General features: G+C 41.4%; 2 protein-coding genes across 2 annotated transcripts in view; one reads left to right on the top strand and one right to left on the bottom strand.

Annotated features, from left to right (window-relative positions):
- Positions 1-1,351, top strand: part of LOC129706077 (chromatin remodeling regulator CECR2-like) — an 84,573-nt gene extending 83,222 nt beyond the window's left edge. The window contains 1 exon segment of the mRNA XM_055650050.1: positions 443-1,351. The gene's annotated coding sequence lies outside the window, so the exon portion shown is untranslated.
- A 5,913-nt stretch (positions 1,352-7,264) lies between these two features.
- On the bottom strand, positions 7,265-20,744 carry LOC129706076 (V-type proton ATPase subunit E 1-like). Its single transcript, XM_055650049.1, has 9 exons — positions 20,549-20,744; positions 18,060-18,125; positions 15,667-15,776; positions 15,387-15,453; positions 11,996-12,085; positions 11,577-11,645; positions 10,645-10,739; positions 8,355-8,442; positions 7,265-7,757 (listed from the first exon to the last, which is right to left on the bottom strand). Exons 1-9 carry the CDS (start codon positions 20,579-20,581, stop codon positions 7,695-7,697), a joined length of 681 nt encoding a protein of 226 aa, XP_055506024.1. The 5' UTR covers positions 20,582-20,744; the 3' UTR covers positions 7,265-7,694.
- Between the last annotated feature and the right edge of the window lie 65 nt (positions 20,745-20,809).

Raw genomic sequence — 20,809 nt, 5'->3', positions numbered from 1 at the left:
CAGATGCTGGAAAATCGAAGGTCGACAAAAGTGCTGGAGAAACTCAGCGGGTGCAGCAGCATCTATGAAGCGAAGGAAATGGGCAACGTTTCGGGCCAAAACCCTTCTTCAGTCTGAAACGTTGCCTATTTCCTTCGCTCCATAGGCTTTGTAGGTGAATTAGGCATTGTAAAATTGCTAATGTGTTGGGAGTGGATAAGAAAGGGAGACAACGTAGAACTAGTGTGAACAGGCGATCGATGGTCGGCGTGGGCTGAAGGGCCTGTTTCCATGCTGTACCCCTAAATTAAAACTAAAATTGCCCTGTCACAGAAACGTATTTTTTGTTGTTGTACCCAATAAAACACATACATTTGTGGCTGTATTGATTGTTATTGCTAGCTTCTGCCGGGAAGAACATTGGCCACGACCTCATTGTCTGATGCTTCTGCTTATCCCACAGAAAGGAGCAAGATGGATGGACAGACACAAATGGAGCCAAGATCTAAGAGGACACTGTTGTGACAGCATTTCAGTGTTCTAGTTCGATGGGTAGATGCAATTTTTCATTTTTAATAGGTATTATGAGAAACTCAGGTGTAAAAAAATTGTACTTTAAATTGTAGCATTTCTATCTGTGTAGCTATTTGGTTAAAACTGGTTTACAAGAATAAATATCGATGCCTTTTACTCTAGTCTGTTGAATGTAACAATGAACAGAACAGCCAATTAAGCAATATCTTCTGGATGGCACACTGCAACCAGAACCACGCATCCTTTTAACTAATTGAGAATGATTTTTCTGTGGCCGTTAACCCTGTTACCGTACATTCAGCCACAGTATTTTGTGATGCAGTAGTCTTAGCAGGAAAGCAAACTTTCATTTCAGTTTTGTATATTTTCCCCTGTTTTATTCGATATTGTCGCAGTTGATTCACTAAGTCGTTGACATGAGAAGCATTCTGCACTGATGCACAGGATGTTTGTTCCGCATTTCTTTGTTTAAAATTTGTCTTGCTGTTTTTTTTTTTGTAACATTTGATGTGTTCTCTGCTGCTGAAATTGTAATATTTAATCAACCAGACTCAGGTTTGTTTTCAGTGACTATTTACCAGATTCGCTCGATCTTAGGAAGGAACCCGAGACAACACGAAAATAAACTTTTATTTTATTTAAAATATTTGATACAGGTTCACCAGCAAAACACTTTAGCTCCTGTATGTAGAAGTCGACTGAGAGAAGAGATAGGGTTTAGATTACAGGTGGACAAAAATGCTGGAGAAACTCAGTGGGTGAAGCAGTATCTATGGAGCGAAGGAAATAGGCAACGTTTCAGGCCGAAACCCTGAAGGAAATAGGCAACGTTTCGGGCCGAAACCTGGAAGGGTTTCGGCCCGAAACGTTGCCTATTTCCTTCGCTCCATAGATGCTGCCTCACCCGCTGAGTTTCTCCAGCATTTTTGTCTACCTTCGATTTTCCAGCATTTGCAGTTCCTTCTTAAACAGGGTTTAGATTATGAGTCATTTCCTGCTGTTTGGATCCAGTCAGCAACTCTAAGCCTTCAGATCACAAGTTCTGTGTGTATAATTGTTTTCAAATAAACCTCTGCTGTGGGCACTGGCATCAGTCAATTGATTTGGATTTCCCCCCCCCCCCCTACTATTCCATTTGGCTCTGTCACGACACGCTTGTCAATTGCTATAAAGAAATGGTGATGGGCTACGGTATTGACCGCCACTGCCCTCCAGCCTACGTCTGAGTCAGTACAACGAGCAGCCAGCTAAACCACAGCGAAAGCCATTTGCGTTTAGTCCTTGGAGATTACCGGCAAGCCCACAGGTTGTGAGCTGGGGTTTTACAAAGTCAGCTGTAATTTACAGATGGAATAAATAGTGAGGCCTGGTTTTAGCCTGGGCATTGCAGAGAGGTTAGCCAAGGTGTAGTCATACCACCAGTTTGTCAGTGATGTAAGTCGGGGCAGAGGTGGAGGATGTGATTATGCCAGGCTAGGAGGAGGAGGAAAGCCAGTGTATGTGAGTCTCTAAGGGCAGGTGTAGACCAGGTCACGGGACTGCTACTGCTCTCGGCAGCCATTTTGTTTGCGCTCAGTATTAGAAGTTGCCATTATCGAGGTACCAATAATCACCTGCCAGTGACTCCGTACAAAATAACCAGTTTGCATTCAATTTTAGTAGTTTTCAGTTTTTTTACGATGTTCCCCCAAAGTGCTTTGCAGCCAATGATTTTTGTTTTTAAATGTAGCCACTGTGGTTTTGTCGGTAGTGAATTTGCACACAGCAAGGTCTACAGCCCAGCAACAAGGCCAAACGCCTGCTGGAGTGACGATGGGCAAGGGAGGCAGGCAGGCAGGCATCTTGGCCAGGGCACTACTGCTTTTCTCAAAGTTAGGACAGAGGATCACTTGCATTCACCCAATCCAGGCATTTGGTGTCCAAGTTTAGTGTCTCATTGGGAGCTGGAACCTCCATCAGAGCAGTAGTCCTTTGGCATCAGTCTAGATCACTTCCTCTGCTCTTGTGCTGGGGCTACAAACCACAAGTCTTCTAACTTTGTTAGACAGCAACCACTGAGCCAGGTTGACAGGAAGATAGGCACCTACTGGAGGCCAGCATAGAATGAACATGCATTGGACCCTCTCTCTAGATTTGTCTCCTCTTGTTTGCGGCTAGTCCGATTGCTTTCAGAAACCGTGGGATATCTATGCAGCAATAGCCACGCTTGTATCTTTTATTACCATAAGTCTAACATTGTACGAGTGTTTCTTTTTCTTATCTGGAGGCAGCTATGGTCACACTCTTATTAAAACACTCCCAATGATTGTTCTTTGATCTGACAATTTTTTTGCATTTTTTTTAATTGTTTAAGAGACAAAGACATACCTCAGACTGTCAGTCCTGCAGTCGCCCACCAAGTCTGCACTAGCTCCAGACAGTATTTTACTCTTGTCCAAGGCACTAGATGCTGGGAAACATGAAACCTATTTATTTGTACGTTATATTTTGTATATGTTGAGATTTTTAATGAAATGCAATGTCAAGTCACTTTGGTTACAGTCGTGACACATACCTCAGTTCTTCTGTACTAGGGCCCTTATTGTGTAAGAAAACATTTTTATTGATGCTTGACTGACATAGATTATTTTCCATATGAATTTACTATTTTCTATATTGTACATACTTAGAATAAATGTTTGAAAACCTCGGTCGAGTGGAGTCCATATCTGTTTCAGAAAGCAGAATGTTTATTTGAATCACAGTTCGATCGTGTCAGTACCCTGAGTTAAATAGTTTCTGAGATTCGTCAAACTGGATCCTCCTACTATACTAAGGTAGACGCAAGATGCTGGAGTAACTCAGCGGGACAGGCAGCATCTCCAGAGAGAAGGAATGGGTGACGTTTCAGGTCGAGGACCCGAATTTTAATTGACTCTAATAAAATTGTAAATGTGTAGGATGGTGCTAATGTACGGGGTATTTGCTGGTCGGCATGGACTCGGTGGGCTGAAAGGCCTGTGTAAAATAAACTCTGCTGGAACCAGCTTGTGACAGGGTGCAAACTGTACCTGTGACCGTGGACACACAGCACCTAGTGACAACACAAAGGTGTTCGGTTCAGTTTTTATTTGTCATATGTAGGTTAACACGAGGTCAACGGTACAATGAAATGTGTTTGACAAGACAACGGGTCATCTCAGCACTGATATTACATGGATAAAATTAAGGTAAAGAAAAAGATAAGATAAGAGTGACATTGGTAAGTAAAAGATAATAATAAATAAAATAATCAACATATATGATGTGTTTATGAATTCAGAAGCCCGATGGCACGAGGATAAAAACTGTTCTGAAGTCTGGTGGTGCGTGTAGCCGTGCTCCTGTATCGTCTACCTGACGGTTACAAGGAGAAGAGTCTGCGTGCTGGGTGGCTGTGGTCCTTGATGATGCCGTGTGCCTTCCGCAAGCACTGAATGGTTGGACCAATGCTGAACAGACCAGTGTAAACCACAGGAAAGAGGGATGTTACAGGGCAACCATTTGGTTGAAGCTTGTACATAAATCTACTTATTATTCTGTTGTCCACATTATTATCAATAGTTCTGTGTTTGAATTTATTTCATGTTACAGGTGACTGATGGTTTGACTATTAGTCTTTCATTGTGTCTTTTGTGCAGGAACTTTGTCTCTGAACACCACTGCATATTTATTACCCCATGGTCTCAGTATAAGGTTTATCAAAATTGTGAACTAATCTCAGCCAAGCTGAGGTGAGCAGTTCTAATGATGTTTCTCAAACCACAAGTTGCACTTGCCCTGCGTAACTGAAAGAGATCCTGACGTTTGTTAATAGCTCAGGTGAGTTTTGGATCAGTGGGAGAATGTGATAATCCAGTTTGAGAACTGCTCTGCACCATTGAGTCTTACTCTACGCCCAATGTTTAAGGAAAGTGCGCTGTAGTAGATACATCTTTGGTCTAATATTCAAGAATCCTTATCTTTCTAGCAGTTCAATACCTACTCAAACTTTCAATGTAAGTTCTGGACACAGCTACAAAAGTAGGACTTGCTTCTGTGGATCAGGACAGCAAGAAATGATAGATAGGGTAAACGGTCATGATCTTTTTCTCCAGGGTAGAAATGTCAAAGACTAGAGGACATAGCTTTAGAACGAGAGGGGAAAGTTTAAAGGAGATGTGCTGGACAGGTTTGTTTTACATGGGTGCCTGGCATGAGCTGCCAGCAGTGGGGGCAGATACAACAGTGGCATTTAAGGGCTTTTTCTACATTGATCATATGCAGGCAGAGGAGATTAGTTTAACCTGGCATCATGTTCAGTGTGGACATTGTGGGCCGAAGGGTCTATCCTGTGCTGTTCTGTTACATTGTGAAGAAGAAGATTGGTTCCTGGTGCAAGAAGTTGAGGCATCGTTCACTCTTGTGAGTGGGTGTAATGTGCCAAGTCCAATCTGGCAGCAATGTCTGGGTGGCATTGAAAGGCATTGCCCTCCTGGAGACGGCATCCTTCCTTCCCATTAGTACCAGCAACATTCTGGAGGATAGGTGGATCAAGAGTTTTGTTCCACAGCTGAAGGCTTGGTCTGCACACGCCCACATTCTCCATTGACCAAAGTCTCTGCTGCCACACTGGACGCAGAGGCAACTTTCATCATTGATGTCAGGCTTTGCCAGGTCTCCCAATATGTGGCAAGTGGTCCATGTTTTCCAGTCTTACCGTTTATTGTAGCTGGGTGGTGCACCGTGGACCTGTTGATACTGATGTAAAAACGCTTGGAGCTTGATGCCTGCGTTTTTTTGTTAGATCTAAGCAGGTTTGGTTATCTCTACAGTTTTTTAATTAACTATCGATACTGAATTGTGTAGTAGTAACTGCAGTAATCAGGCTGCAGTAATCCATGTTGCATGGTATGATTACCCTGTATAGCTCTAAGCATTTGAAACTGTACTTTGGTTGTATGATAGTGCCCAGAGTTCCTCCAGCTCTTTGTCATCCATTTGTCAACCAGCATCTGCATTTCCTTGTGTCTCCAGAAACCAATACTGTTGTGGTTTTCCCTTAAGATCTCTAGTACGTGCTGTTTTTTTTAATTAACTTTACTGGTTTAGTTGCCGACTGTTACCTAGTAACTGAGTGAGGAGACTCTCCCAGTCTTAGTGCCAATTGGTGAGATTAGGAGGCAGAGATCAGCCATAATTGAATGGCTCCTATAACTTGTGAATCATCCTCTATTCCTGAGAGGATATGGCCGATTTGCTTACGGGTAGAAAGTGGTGGGACTGGGTTGCGATAGTGGAACAAATAAAGCTACTCGGGGTGCTGGATTGCAGGCAAGTAACGCTCTGACAGGTGATAGATTCAGTCTGTTGTGCAACTGTGGCAAAGGGGTGATGCTGTCATTGTATCTCATCGGCCACAAGTGGAGAATTGGACCATATCATGAAGCCCTTGAGTGAAAAACTGGAGACTGTGCCGTGCAAGCTGCCTAAAGATGACTGGTGTTCTACATGTGGACCAGAGGCAGGCACAATCCTTACTTTCTTAAGCCTAAATCTATTAGCTAGGTCTACTTTCACAGATTTAAAGGTAGTATTTGTGTAATTGTGGGAGTTCAGTGCCGTTGGGTTGGTGGGGAAACAGCCACTACGCAAGAGAAAGTCAACTTCAGGCAAGTGTTTAGAGAGCTAGAGGTACACTAGAAGCTGGAGTAACTCAGCGGGGACAGGCAGCATCTCTGGAGAGAAGGAATGGGTGACATTTTGGGTCAAGACCCTTCAGAAATGTTGGTTGGTCAGTCACAGCAGGAAACACGTGCATGGGAGGTGAAAAGCAGGAGAGATTATGCTGACACACAACTGGATGCTGGAATATACAGGGAGGGGGGAGGGGGAGCAGGCGGCATTTGGGGAAGGAATGGACAGGTTTGCCGTCGGGACTCGGCTTCAGAGTCAAGCATGTACGGTGTCTTGGACAAGTGAGGGAACCATGTGTTTACAGGAGCAGGCAGAAACAATGGTTCTGCCAGACACAGAAGCAGGCCATGCTGCCAAGGCTGCTGCATGTACAACCAGACAAGGACACAAGTAGTTGAAAATACCCTGCATAAATGTGCAAGAGCATGCATAAAGTGAACTGAAAGTCAGTGTAGGGTGAACGAGTCCTCGTGGAATGCCTAAATTATTCATCTGTTGTAAAGTGCTCTGGAGAGCAGGTTGTGAAATGTGCTGGAAAGCTATTGAATATGTCTTTCTATCTTATGAAGTACTCCAAGTCATTCTTTAACCGAAAAGATTCAATGCAAGTACAAATCACAAGGGGAGATTAGACAGAAATGAAAATGCACAAAATAGATGGCGTGTAACAGTCGAATGCAGATTTAAATGGTTCAGAAGCGCCACTAGCTGGACTATGGTGGTATTGCAGCTAGGTGGGACTGTAGTGTGATTTTCAAATGAATAACTAAAGGAGCAGTCCAGTTCAGTCCAACTTACGCAATTCTTTTCGGCAACTGCCGTCACCCGTCATAGTCGCTGCAGGTCTCCGAAAATTTCAACTTTGAGAATCCAGCGGCGACCAGAAAAAGGTACGACTCTTTGGGCGACTACTCGGCAGAAAAGGCATGACCCTTTGGGCGACTACTCACGACCATACGGGCATCACCCCGCGCGCGGTGTTTAAAGTGGTAAATGGAGTGGTAATCAAGTAGTGTATGGCTAATCTATCCATCAGAACAAAGGAACAGTCCAAATATTAGGATATTTAGGATCTAGCAAGATATTTACTTCAGAACCACATATACATACAGCACCTGAAACACAAACTTCCATTTCAATTTAATTAAATAGCATAGGATTGACGTCAGTAACATTGGTACATCTATAGAATTTACTGCTCTATATTGAAATGGCAAAAGGAAAACCAAAAATTTAACTTGGAAAAATAGATTTATATACACACACAAAAACTGAAGCAGGACATCCCAGTCAATCCAAACTTTCTGGCAATTTCCATTAGGCAAATGCAAACATTAAATTGGAGAAACTAGTTTCAGATACATGTCAATACAAACAGAGAAAAGCAAGAACGTTGAATCAATTTACTCTCCAGTACAGGCGTGTAACTTCTATAACTTTTTTCAATGTGGTGTGTGCCTAGATACAGCTCAACGCCAACACAGCCCTTAGTCCAAGAACCTCCGGTTTTGATTGGCACCAAACAGCGCAACGCGGATTTCTGGCATCATCTGGAAGACAGGTGGAATATTGGAGGGTGAGCTGATCGCTGTATTACACTTGCAACCTGATCAAACATTATCACGGTACCAGGCCGCTGAGTCAAGGGCCTGTCCCACTTACACGATGTTGCCGGTACCCGTCATAGTGGCACAGCAGGTGGCCAACATATTTCAACATGTTGAAAATCCAGCGGCGACCAGTAAAAAGATATTAATATTTGGGTGACTACTCACGACCATACAGGCGTCACGGCCATGGTCGTGAGTAGTCGCCCAAAGAGTCGTACTTTTTTACTGGTCGCCGCTGGATTTTCAACATGTTGAAAATTTTCGGCCACCTATGACGAGTGCCGTGGGACAGGCCCTTGACAACAAACCTTTGCCAAGGGAAGTGAATGCCACACTCACATCCCCACAGAGGGAAATACAAACTACCTGGTTGTGGGGGGGGGGGGGAAGAGGTAAGCACACAAGGAACTGCACAAACAGCGAATGCAAACACAGCCCAAGCATAAACAATGCAGCGGAACCGACTTTATTTCCAATAGAATATTAGCCACTGCATTATCAGCACACCACATGCTTTGTTTTCATAGATCTACTTACCTGCTGCGCAATCAGTTCCAATCTACTCTCCAAGGTATTGGAGACCTTGATTTTCCCAGAGGAATTGTACACCTCAATACCTCCAGCACTGTTTGGAGAAAAGAATGTTTGAAACTCTCCTTTTGCTGAAATAATATTGCTTATTATACATTAAAAATCAACATGCATCTGTAACTTTCATTAATCCAAAGGCTAAAACAGCAGCTAACACAGTTGAAAAAGGGTTTTGCTGTGAAACCACCAGCAACAGGTCGAAGGCTAATAATTAAATTCCTTTTAAAGTCATACCCACCCAGTAAAATAGGTGGGTGTAATTTATGCCAAGCTTAACTAGTGACTCAAGTCAAGTCAAGTTTATTTGTCACATACACATACGAGATGTGCAGTAACTTGACTGTAACCTGCTACTTTCACTGTCACCAATACTGCCCCTGGTCTTGGTCCCCTTGGCCTCTCATTGGGGAGGCTCCAAATGCCCACAATCTACAGCATGAACCATTCATGTCTCTCACCCTTCCTGGGCAGCTGAGCATTTCCAGCAACTTTAACCCTTGCTGATTAACAGCTGCTCATCTGCCGTGCCGGCTTTAAACCAGAACAAAAGTTATTAAAACAACTTATTTTGCAAAAAATAACTCATGAATAATAGTACCAAATGGCAAAGAAAATCTTAATTTGATTAGATATTGTCACAACTTTGCATTAGATTATTATAATTAATATTACATGAAGCATTTCCTGATGTACACTGGAGTACTTTACACTTGGAAGCCCAAAGGCCCAATGGCAAACACTTGCACAGTGCGAGTGCTAGTTCTCGCTACATCTCGCCAGTATAGATACTTGGACACAAGTTAAAATTCACAACTGATGATTATAAAAACATAATAATCCAACATCTAAGAATTTAATTTTCAATTGTGCCAGATATGGAATCAAGATGACTGCACCCCTCAGTCTACATTTCAATTATCCAAACCATCACATTAATAAGACTCAAGTGAATTTATTGTCATGTGTCCCAGATAGGACAATGAAATTCTTGCTTTGCTTCAGCACAACAGAATATAGAAGGCATGAATACATAGAAACATAGAAATTAGGTGCAGGAGTAGGCCATTCGGCCCTTCGAGCTTGCACCGCCATTCAATATGATCATGGCTGATCATCCAACTCAGTATCCCGTACCTGCCTTCTCTCCATACCCCCTGATCCCCTTAGCCACAAGGGCCACATCTAACTCCCTCTTAAATATAGCCAATGAACTGGCCTCAACTACCCTCCGTGGCAGAGAGTTCCAGAGATTCACCACTCTCTGTGTGAAAAAAAGTTCTTCTCATCTCGGTTTTAAAGGATTTCCCCTTTATCCTTAAGCTGTGACCCCTTGTCCTGGACTTCCCTAACATCGGGAAACAATCTTCCTGCATCTAGCCTGTCCAACCCCTTAAGAATTTTGTAAGTTTCTATAAGATCCCCTCTCAATCTTCTAAATTCTAGAGAGTATAAACCAAATCTATCCAGTCTTTCTTCATAAGACAGTCCTGACATCCCAGGAATCAGTCTGGTGAACCGTCTCTGCACTCCCTCTATGGCAATAATGTCCTTCCTCAGATTTGGAGACCAAAACTGTACGCAATACTCCAGGTGTGGTCTCACCAAGACCCTGTACAACTGCAGTAGAACCTCTCTGCTCCTATACTCAAATCCTTTTGCAATGAAAGCTAACATACCATTCGCTTTCTTTACTGCCTGCTGCACCTGCATGCCTACCTTCAATGACTGGTGTACCATGACACCCAGGTCTCGCTGCATCTCCCCCTTTCCCAATCGGCCACCATTAGATAATAGTCTGCTTTCCTGTTTTTGCCACCAAAATGGATAACCTCACATTTATCCACATTATACTGCATCTGCCAAACATTTGCCCACTCACCCAGCCTATCCAAGTCACCCTGCAGTCTCCTAGCATCCTCCTCACAGCTAACACTGCCCCCCAGCTTAGTGTCATCCGCAAACTTGGAGATATTGCCTTCAATTCCCTCATCCAGATCATTAATATATATTGTAAATAGCTGGGGTCCCAGTACTGAGCCTTGGGGTACCCCACTAGTCACTGCCTGCCATTGTGAAAAGGAGCTGTTTACTCCTACTCTTTGCTTCCTGTTTGCCAGCCATTTCTCTATCCACATCAATACTGAACCCCCAATGCCTTGTGCTTTAATACAGAACAGATCAGTGGAAATAAACCAAACTCAAAAGTTGAATGAAAAGGAGCAATGATGATGCTTACATGTCTTCTGGTAGAAAGGTTTCCTGATCAATGTGAATATCAATATCCTTATTTATGTTCTTCTTGTAAATGGGAACATTCTTGCTGATAGAGGTCTGTTTGAAGTTAAATGAAAATGTTTTACCACTAGTCACCAGAGTGCAGGAAACAGCAAAGTTGTGATGGCTTTGGAGTTGAAGGATGGAGGCACAACTAGTTTATTACAGTGCTCGTTCTATCCATCTTACACCATATTATTTTTAAAGTCCAGGAAACACCATGTCAACACGTTCTCTATTTCTATAGAAAATGTTGTGTTTTAATCTCAGCGTGAGTTCCACTGGAAGGTTACCAGATGTACAAAGGTGTACACACACCTCCATTTCATTATTGCAAGTGATTATAATGACAAAATGTCATTGTTTACAAAACAATCCCCAATTGAGTAACCCTATTGGTGATTTAATAGATATTAATTTGGATCTCCCAGGACCAAACAAGAACAAAATCTGGCCAATGTTAAAATTTTTGAAAGGGGTGGGGCAGGAGAAGAAACAATTATTGTTCAGCAAGGTTTCTGAGAAGGAAATCTGGAGACATTAACTAGAGCCAAAATGGATAGGTTGGCTACAACCTTACAAGGCCTGTCCCACTTGGCCATTTTTTCGGCGACTGCCGGCATCATTGACTGACGTATCAGGTCACCGAAAAATACGCGGCGTGATGACCAATGACGCGCGGTGTTTTTTTTTTCAAGTGTCGCAACATTTTTTTGTCGCCGCTGGATTTTGAAATGTTCAAAATGTTTTGGTGACACAAGTGGGGCAGGCCCTTTAGCACACACTTCACACAATCATACACGATCCAGGTGGGAAATTCAACTCATTCCAAGTTCAATTCACAATTAACATCTCGTTGTGGAATAATGCTGAACTGAGTGTTTGTTGCTGTACCTTAACCAATGTAATATCTTGTCTGCGGCAACGAATAATCACTATTGGTTCCAATAGTTGATAAAAACCCTGGAATAGAAAACAATGTTTCTCATTCATCAATTTCTAGGGACACTTTTATCATATTGTATTTGAACAGACAAGGGACTAGTTTTACTTGCTGTTCCAAAGGTAATTTCACAGCATTTACAAAACAGTATTTGCACATTTGATGCATATTCACATCACTACATCCATAAACGCACCTCAAATTTGCCTTTGAGAATCCATTCACTTATCCTGTCCTCCCCCCCTCCCCCCCCAGCCATTAGAGAAACCAGTAATGTTAACATGACATCCAATATCACAAGATGGAAGACCCTGTACCGCTGAGTGCACAAACACTAACTTATTGTTGCGAGTAATTGTGCCATTCTTACCTGTAGCAGAAGTCCATCCAGAAGTGTCTGGTATCTGGAAGGATCTTTTGCTACTCTGCTCAGTCTCAGTCTGGCTTCATTCAACAGATCCTGGAAACCAAAGCAAAGGTACATAGTAACATGGTCAAACCAGCAACCAAAGAAAATTAAAATAGCTACAAATACTACCCTGTGCATGGACAGAATGGGATTTGGGGCATGTACAATCCAAACATTCTTGTGAATTTCAAATGAGGTCTGCATTTTTTTTTCCTAGAAAGGCCAAGATTTTCTCTTTTACCAAAAATAACTTAAGTATGATTTATTGCATTCCTTCCAGAAGAGTTGAACAGATACTTCGGATCTATCTTCACCAAGGAAGACACAAACAATCTCCCAGATGTACTGGAGGACAGAGGATCTAAGGGAGTAGAGGAACTGAAAGAAATTTTCATTAGGTGAGAAATAGTATTAGGTAGGCTAATGGGACTGAAGGATGATAAATCCCCTGGGCCTGATGGTCTGCATCCCAGGGTCCTCGGGGAGGTGGCTCTAGAAATAGTGGACGCATTGGTGATCATTTTCCAATGTTCAATAGATTCAGGATCAGTTCCTGTGGATTGGAGGATAGCTAATGTTATCCCACTTTTCAAGAAAGGAGCGAGAGAGAAAACGGGGAATTACAGACCAGTTAGCCTGACTTCGGTGGTGGGAAAGATGCTGGAGTCAATTATTAAAGAGGTAATAATGGGGCATTTGGATAGCAGTAAAAGGATTAGTCCAAGTCAGCATGGATTTATGAAAGGAAAATCATGCTTGACTAATCTTCTGGAATTCTTTGAGGATGTTACAAGTAAAATGCATGAAGGGGAGCCAGTGGATGTAGTGTATCTAGACTTTCAGAAAGCCTTCGATAAGGTCCCGCACGGGAGACTGGTGACTAAAATTAGAGCACATGGTATTGGGGGTAGGGTGTTGATGCGGATAGAAAATTAGTTGGCAGACAGGAAGCAAAGAGTAGGAGTGAATGGGTGCTTTTCAGAATGGCAGGCAGTGGCAAGTGGAGTGCCGCAAGGCTCGGTGATTGAGCCGCAACTGTTTACCATATATATTAATGATTTGGAAGAGGGAATTAGGAGCAACACTAGCAAGTTTGTGGATGACACAAAGTTGGGTGGCAGTGCGAATTGTGAAGAGGATGTTAGGAGGTTGCAGTGTGACCTGGACAGGTTGAGTGAGTGGGCAGATGCGTGGCAGATGCAGTATAGTATAGTATAGCGAGACCTGGGTGTCCTTGTGCACCAATCACTGAAAGTTGGCGTGCAGGTACAGTAGGCAGTGAAGAAAGTTAATGGAATGTTGTCCTTCATAACAGGTGTTTAGAAATTTTTGCAAAGTAATTAAAAAGAAATAACTGAAATATCACATTTACATAAGTATTCAGACACTTTATTCATTACTTTGTTGAGGCACCTTTGGCAGCGATTACAGCCTCAAGTCTTCTTGGGAATGATGCTACAAGCTTGGCACACCTGTATTTGGGTAATTTCTCCCATTCTTCTCTGCAGATCCTCTCAAGCTCTGTCAGGTTGGATGGGGACAATCGATGCAGTTATTTTCAGGTCCCTCAAGAGATGTTCGATCGGGTTCAAGTCTGGGCTCTGGCTGGGCCACTCAAGGACATTCACAGACTTGTCATGAAGCCACTCCCGCGTTGTCTTGGCTGTGTGCTGAGGGTCGTTGTCCTGTTGGAAGGTGAACCTCCGCCCCAGTCTGAGGTCCAGAATACTCTGGAGCAGGTTTTCATCAAGGATCTCTGTACTCTTTGTTCATCTTTCCCTTGATCCTGACTAGTCTCCCAGTTCCTGCCGCAGAAAAACATCCCCACAGCATGATGCTGCCACTATCATGCTTCACCGTAGGTATGGTATTGGCCAGGTGATGAGCGGTGCCTGGTTTCCTCCAGATGTGACGCTTGGCATTCAGGCCAAAGAGTTCAATCTTGGTTTCATCAGCCCAGACAATCTTGTTTCTCATGGTTTGAGAGTCCTTTAGGTGCCTTTTGGCAAACTCCAATCGGGCTGTCATGTGCCTTGCTGAGGAGTGGCTTCCGTCTGGCCACTAACATAAAGGTTATATAGGTAGAGTGCTGCAGATATAGTTGTCCTTCTGGAAGGTTCTCCCATCTCCACAATGGAACTCTGTCAGAGTGATCATCGGGTTCTTGGTCACCTCCCTGACCAAAGCCCTTCTTCCCCGATTGCTCAGTTTGGCTGGGCGGACAGCTCTCTGAAGAGTCTTGGTGGTTCCAAAGTTCTTTCATTCAAGAAGGACGGAGGCCACTTCAGGACCTGCATTGCTGCAGAAATTGTTTTATACCCTTCCCCAGATCTGTGTCTCGACACAATCCTGTCGCAGAGGTCTACGGACAATTCCTTCGACTTCATGGCTTGGTTTTTGCTCTGACATGCACTGTCAACTGTGGGACCTTGTATAGACAGGTTTGTGCTTTTCCAAATCATGTACAATCAATTTAATTTGACCACTGGTGGACTCCAATCAAGTTGTAGAAACATCTCAAGGATAATCAATGGAAACAGGATGAACTCAAGCTCAATTTTGAGTGTTATAGCAAAGTGTCTCAATACTTATGTAAATGTGATATTTCAGTTATTTATTTGTAATTACTTTGCAAAAATTTCTAAACACCTGTTTTTGCTCCTTCTGGGGTATTGATGGGGTATATTTAAAAAAATGAATTTAATCCATTTTAAAATAAGTCTAACATAACATATTTGGCCTTTGTTTTGCTAATTTGCTAATCTTTTTAAAATAATTTATTTAACTTTTTTGTTTGATTATGTTGTTGTCTATCGAGTACTGTATTTATAAATCTGTTGTGTTGCTGCAAGTACGAGTTTGGTGCCGTTTGGTACATATGACAATTAAACACTCTTGACCCACAAATGGCGCAGAAGTGTCATTCTGAAGAAGGAGTCTGACCCTAAAAGACATCTGGAGTCTGAAGGAGGGTCTCGACCCGAAACGTCACCAATTCCCTTTCTCCAGAGATGCTGCCTGACACGCTGAGTTACTCCAGCTTTTGGACAATAGATTTAAAGTCAATGGAAAAAAAACACAGCTGAGATGGACTGGTTAATAAATTGGCATGGAGATCACATATGCCAAAAAGTAATGATACAAGACAAATACTCGAGGGAGCAGATACGAGCTGAACATGAAGGGATACAGACTGTGCAGGCAGATAGGGTTGGTTAAACTGGCATCATGGTCAGTTCAGGTTTGGAGGACCTCCGTTCCTGTTTAGTTCCATTCCACATTCTTACAAATATACTCTCCCAACTATTTGTTCCTATGCAACCATTCTTCACCTTTATATCGGCAATCTTACCGAAATCAGATCATCTCTGGCTTTGAGAACCTTCAACCGAGCCTGGTTCAGCAAATTAGACATTTGACTAAAGAAAAACAAAAAGAGAGAATCAGAATGTCACTTCATAATGAACATATAAATATATAAACATATAAAGATTTGAATAAATGATATTGAAATATTCAATAACAAACATAGAGGTTACAGATATGGTTCCATTTTTTTTTTTCAAACGTGAATCAAGAAATATTTAAACACGGGGAAGACAATCGCCATTGATATTTTACACAGTATTTACATTTTTTTCTGCTGTTCAATTTGCTTTTCCTTCTTTTCATAGTATTCCATGATCTTCAATCTCTGCGTCTGTACAAGCCGCCCCTTTTCAATGTTAAACTCTTCTTCTGCCTGCACATAGATTCAAAATATCTTCAATATCAAAAAATAAATCAGACTAAAAGATCAGTATTATAAACTATCATGCATATGCAAAGGCATAATGAGCACTGAATACATAATGCAAATATATTTAAAAAATGTATATAGATGTGAATAAAGGGCAGCCTTGAAAGAGGGCGATTTCAAAATCCAAACTCCCTGTATACCAGCCCTTTCTCATGGCTTTCAACAACACTTGGTGCCCAAACTATTCTCATTTTTCCACCTTGCTCTTTGCAAAAGAAACCCAATTATGATAAGCAGTTACTCCAGTATTTTGAATCTTTCTATAGATTGGAAATTCTATTTCTACACATGAACAAGCGGCAAAGTGCAAGTGACATCTTCCACTTTACATAGAACCTGCTTTACTTTGCTTGGTCGTGGCTTTGGATGATCACAATTTTGTTATGCAACAGTTTCTTGGTTTCACTTCCCACTCTTTGTTGCAACAATCAGGCTGCAAGACCAATTGAAGAAGGGCTAAGAACTGAGGTTGGACAATTAGGCAAGAGAGCATCATGTGCCGCATTTACTTATAGGAATTAATTTGGGAAATTAGCTTAGGCCTGCAAGAAATAAGCATGCTGATCATATTGAGTGTCATACATGGCCCTCGTTTCCTCAGTTGTAGTGGACTATGGACATCTCTTCTTCAAGTCAAGTCAAGTCAAGTTTATTTGTCACATACACATACGAGATGTGCAGTGAAATGAAAGTGGCAATGCTCGCGGAACAACAACAAAACAACCAAACAAATTATAAACACAATCATAACACACATATTATTTTACATAATAAATAATAGAAGGAAAAACGTTCTGTCAGTTAGTCCCTGGTGAGAAAAGGCGTTTACAGTCCGAAGTTGCCTCTGGGAAGAAACTCCTTCTCAACCTCTTACATTTTACACCAAGAATATGTTCTGTTTTGTCATTTACAGAGGACAGGATCAAAGGGAGAAGTTACAAGAACATGTTTGACAGTATATTAACCCCAAAGCGGAAAAGAGACAAATGTCCCACATTCAGTTTCACTCCACCAACATAACATTTACCTTAAATCGGTATTATTTTTCTAATAGGTGTGCACACCAAATTGAACAAATTGATTTATAAATCTGTTGTGTTCTCAGGACAACTAACAAGTGCCAAGACTTGCATCTACATCCCGAAGTTTTGAAAGATTTGCCTGGTTACCTTAGATTCCATAAAGTGCCCATGAGCAGGCAGTGGATTATGAAAGGGAAATCCTGTTTGATAAATCTGTTAGAGTTTACATTTTTACAACTAGCAGAATAAATACAGGAGGAACGACTAGACGTGTCCATAAAGTGGATGAGGTATACTCCAACTTTATGATAAGATTTTGAATGGCACATTTAATAGAAAAAAAAGCACGTGATTGGGAGTAATATTCTGGTATAGATCGAAAGCTGGTTAACATAAATATGTGTGAATAAACCGGTCACCACAGTGGTTGGTGCTGGAACAGTGGCTGTTTATCCTCTCGCTGTTTCACTGGTCGTGTCAATGATTTGGATGAGATAACCAAATGTACCAACAATCTGCAGCTTTGTTGCTGATGCCGTGCAGGATGTGACAAGGTAAGCAATTGGGCAAGGACGCGTGGAAAAAAAACGAGAAAAGGGCAAAATGCAAGATTAGAGTACAAGAGGAAAGTCATCTGACTGAAATTATGTACACCCTGGCACAACCATAGCCAAAATGTTGTCTCCTTACCCAAGAAAATATATACGTGCGGTACAGGGAATGCAACAAAAAATTGTTATGTTGATTCCCAAGACTATCCCACGCAGACAGATTAAGCAAACTGGGACAGAACTGGACTAATAGAATGAGGAGACCTCTTTAAACCTACAACGGTCTTAAGGGAGTTGACAGATTAGAAGCAAGGGTGATGGTCCTTCACCTTAAAGGTCAAAAATCAAGGGGAGCGAGTCATTGGAATTCACTTTCCAAGAGGATTGTGAAAGTCAGTTGCTGAGGATACTCACGGTGGACAAATCTTTTGCATGGTGTGGAAATTAAGAGAAATGCAATTAGTGTAGGAAAGGATGTTAAAAAAGAATGGTCTCGACCCAAAACGTCACACATTCATTCTCTCCCGAGATGCTGCCTGTCCCGCTGAGTTATTCCAGATTTTTGTGTCTATCTTAAAGTGTTCAGTTAACTGAATGGCAGAGCAGCCATTAAACGATTTACACCAGGGCTGAAGTGGAAGCAAACACCTCACCTTTGCATCAATTTCTTCAGCTTTTTCATTAGCCTCCTGTTCAATGAAGGCCATCATATGTTTTATCTATAACACAGAAGGATATAAAGCACATCTCATCTCTGTAATATTATTGTTATGCATTTTTATGTAACATATTCTTAAGCACCAGTTATCGCTTGCTTTACACACCACATCCCCTACAATGAACTTGTCTTTTGAACCAAGTTCTGGTATTCTGAGTATGATGTGGAACTAAAGTCATTACATTACAAACCATGGTAAATGGACTAAAAATAGACGAGGTTAGATTTTTTTTCTGTTTGATATGAACAAAGGACCTTTCTCAATGTTTGAGACAAATTCAATCACACACCGCAAATAATTTTATATTTACATTGATGTATAAATAAGCCATTCAGCTCCTTGAGCACGTTCATCAATTACATCAAGACCATTGGCATTAAATACCTAATGGCAGATTCCTTTAATATTAGTTAAGAAATGGCATTTGCATCTTACAGCATGTGTTGCACTTGCATGCTGTAAGATGCAAATAATAATCTGTAATGTTTGAATAATTGAAATGTTTGAATATCAAATTGATCGTGGCATTTGAAATAATATTAGAAATTTTAGAATTGTCAGATTCAGGGTTAGAAAATCTTAGTAGTTTCTAAATCATGATCTAACTGAATTCTGACAGACCTAATGAACATAGTAAATACAAACTTGCAACACGATCGTTCTACAAACTTTTGTGGCATAGGCTCAGTTTTGGTCAAAATTAGCAGCAATTTATTTTGTTGTCTCAATTTTAAATGGTGAAGAACTTCACCTCACGCACTCAGAATTATCTTAAATAATGTCATGTGCCACCCGGAACCTAGCACAAGTAGCTCCCTCCCACACTAGAACAGACAAGAATCCATCTCCTTCCAACTAGCTCTAGCTCAAACTAGTTTTCAGCAGCTATTCAGTATTTCTTTTGCTTACTGACAACTAGACCTAGTTAAAATCAAAATAGAGAAAGGAATGCTAAAAGGGAGCAAGGATAATTTTTTGAATGTTCATACGAAACTCTTTTGGTGACAACAGCTTGAAAATTAACCAAACCATCTAAAAATGAATTACAATGGAATTCTACAAGGTTAAACATTATCTCAACTTTAAACAGCCATTTTAACTCTTCAATATAAAATAGCTTTATTCTTCTTAGCTAAAAAATGAGCGCTGGTGAATTTAAGATGCAGTGTCTTTAAACTGAAAAACACAGTAGGGTTCATTGGTTATTTAGTAGATGGCAATTTCATAATTCTAATATATGGAAATACGTTCAATCCACTGCCATTGTTCGAGTTTAGATTTTCTCCAAACAACTGAAAGTCAAGCAAAAACAACTTGCCAAAAAAAATTGTGATAGAAGTTTCATAGATAGAAGTTATATGCAACAGTTAACCAAACAGGGGGACTGTGAAAAGAACAGCATTACGATGGATACTTTTTAAATGGATCTGCAGTATGTCAGTTAAATGTTTAGTTATGATTAGTTAAATGTTTGAAAATATTCAGATCAGCCAGCATCTGTTGAAATATGGGAGATAACAATTCAGTCAATGCTCATTTATAAATACAGCACAGCCAAATTAAGAAAGAAAATACATTTCTGAAAGTAGTTTCCAAAAGGTTCACTAACTGGAAAGAATGCTTTAACGTTAGTTCATTATCAAATATTAACAGATGACATTGGCCAAATCTTTAAGACCCTACTCATTATTTTTAAACCATGACAAGACTAATTCCTGAAAGGTTATTTATTACAACTGTAAAAAGTGGTACACTTTCGAAGGATTCATAAATCAGATCTAATCATGCACAAACACTTCACTATCAAGTCCAGCATTACGACCCCATTATTTATGTAATGGGACAAGTGTAACTACCCAAAGTTTATTAATTTTAAAAGAGCATTTTCCTAGGAGTCAAATCAGATCCAATTAGCCAAACTTCACTAATAATTTATCCCCCTTCCAATCCCTCCTCCCTATTTCAACATTATAGATCATTTTGAATGAAAATAAGGAAGACATTTAGTCTGGCATATCTTTCATTCTATCCCACTTGATGAAGGGACAATTGACCTTGCCACTTCTTTATCCACAATTAAAATTACAGTGACAAACATCAGGCTCTTGAACGTTTTGTTTATTGTTGCACGGGGTGTCATTAATGTAGTATTATTAATTGATAAACATGGCTGTTAGTTTATTGATTTTAATCATTATGTACATTATCAATGTGAGTTATGTTTACAGGCCTGCTGTGATGCTGCGACCAAGAATGTCATTGTTCCACTGTTGCTCAGTTAACATGATTCTGTGTGTAGGAACAAGGAAGGGGACTTGTTGTTGCTGGTTTTGCCTGTCACGCTGAGTTACTGCAGCATTTTGTGTCCACAATTAATTCCTTCCTTTCCCTTCCCTCCACTCCTCGGCCCTCTATTCCCTTACCTGCTTCTGCACATCTGCATCGCTCAGCGCCATGGTTGACCGTGTGGGTGAGAATGTCTTGGGGAGGGACTAGGAGAGATTAACAACAGGAGGCCCGGTGTCGGTGCTGGTGCTGATGTTGCCGCTGCTCTGGCCGCTCCGTCCTTCCTCACTGCGCACCGCCCGGTGGATCTACTGAGCCGCGCCGGCGCCTCCTCCCCCTTATAACTGGTCACCTGACCCGCGGCGGCGGCGGCCGGGGAGAGGGCGGGGCCCTGGGGC

This window comes from Leucoraja erinacea, chromosome 19 (genome assembly GCF_028641065.1).
Source record: "Leucoraja erinacea ecotype New England chromosome 19, Leri_hhj_1, whole genome shotgun sequence".
NCBI classification, from domain to species: domain Eukaryota; kingdom Metazoa; phylum Chordata; class Chondrichthyes; order Rajiformes; family Rajidae; genus Leucoraja; species Leucoraja erinaceus.
The sequence above is the reverse complement of the archived record's forward strand: the minus strand, read 5'-3'. Positions and strand labels throughout refer to the sequence as shown.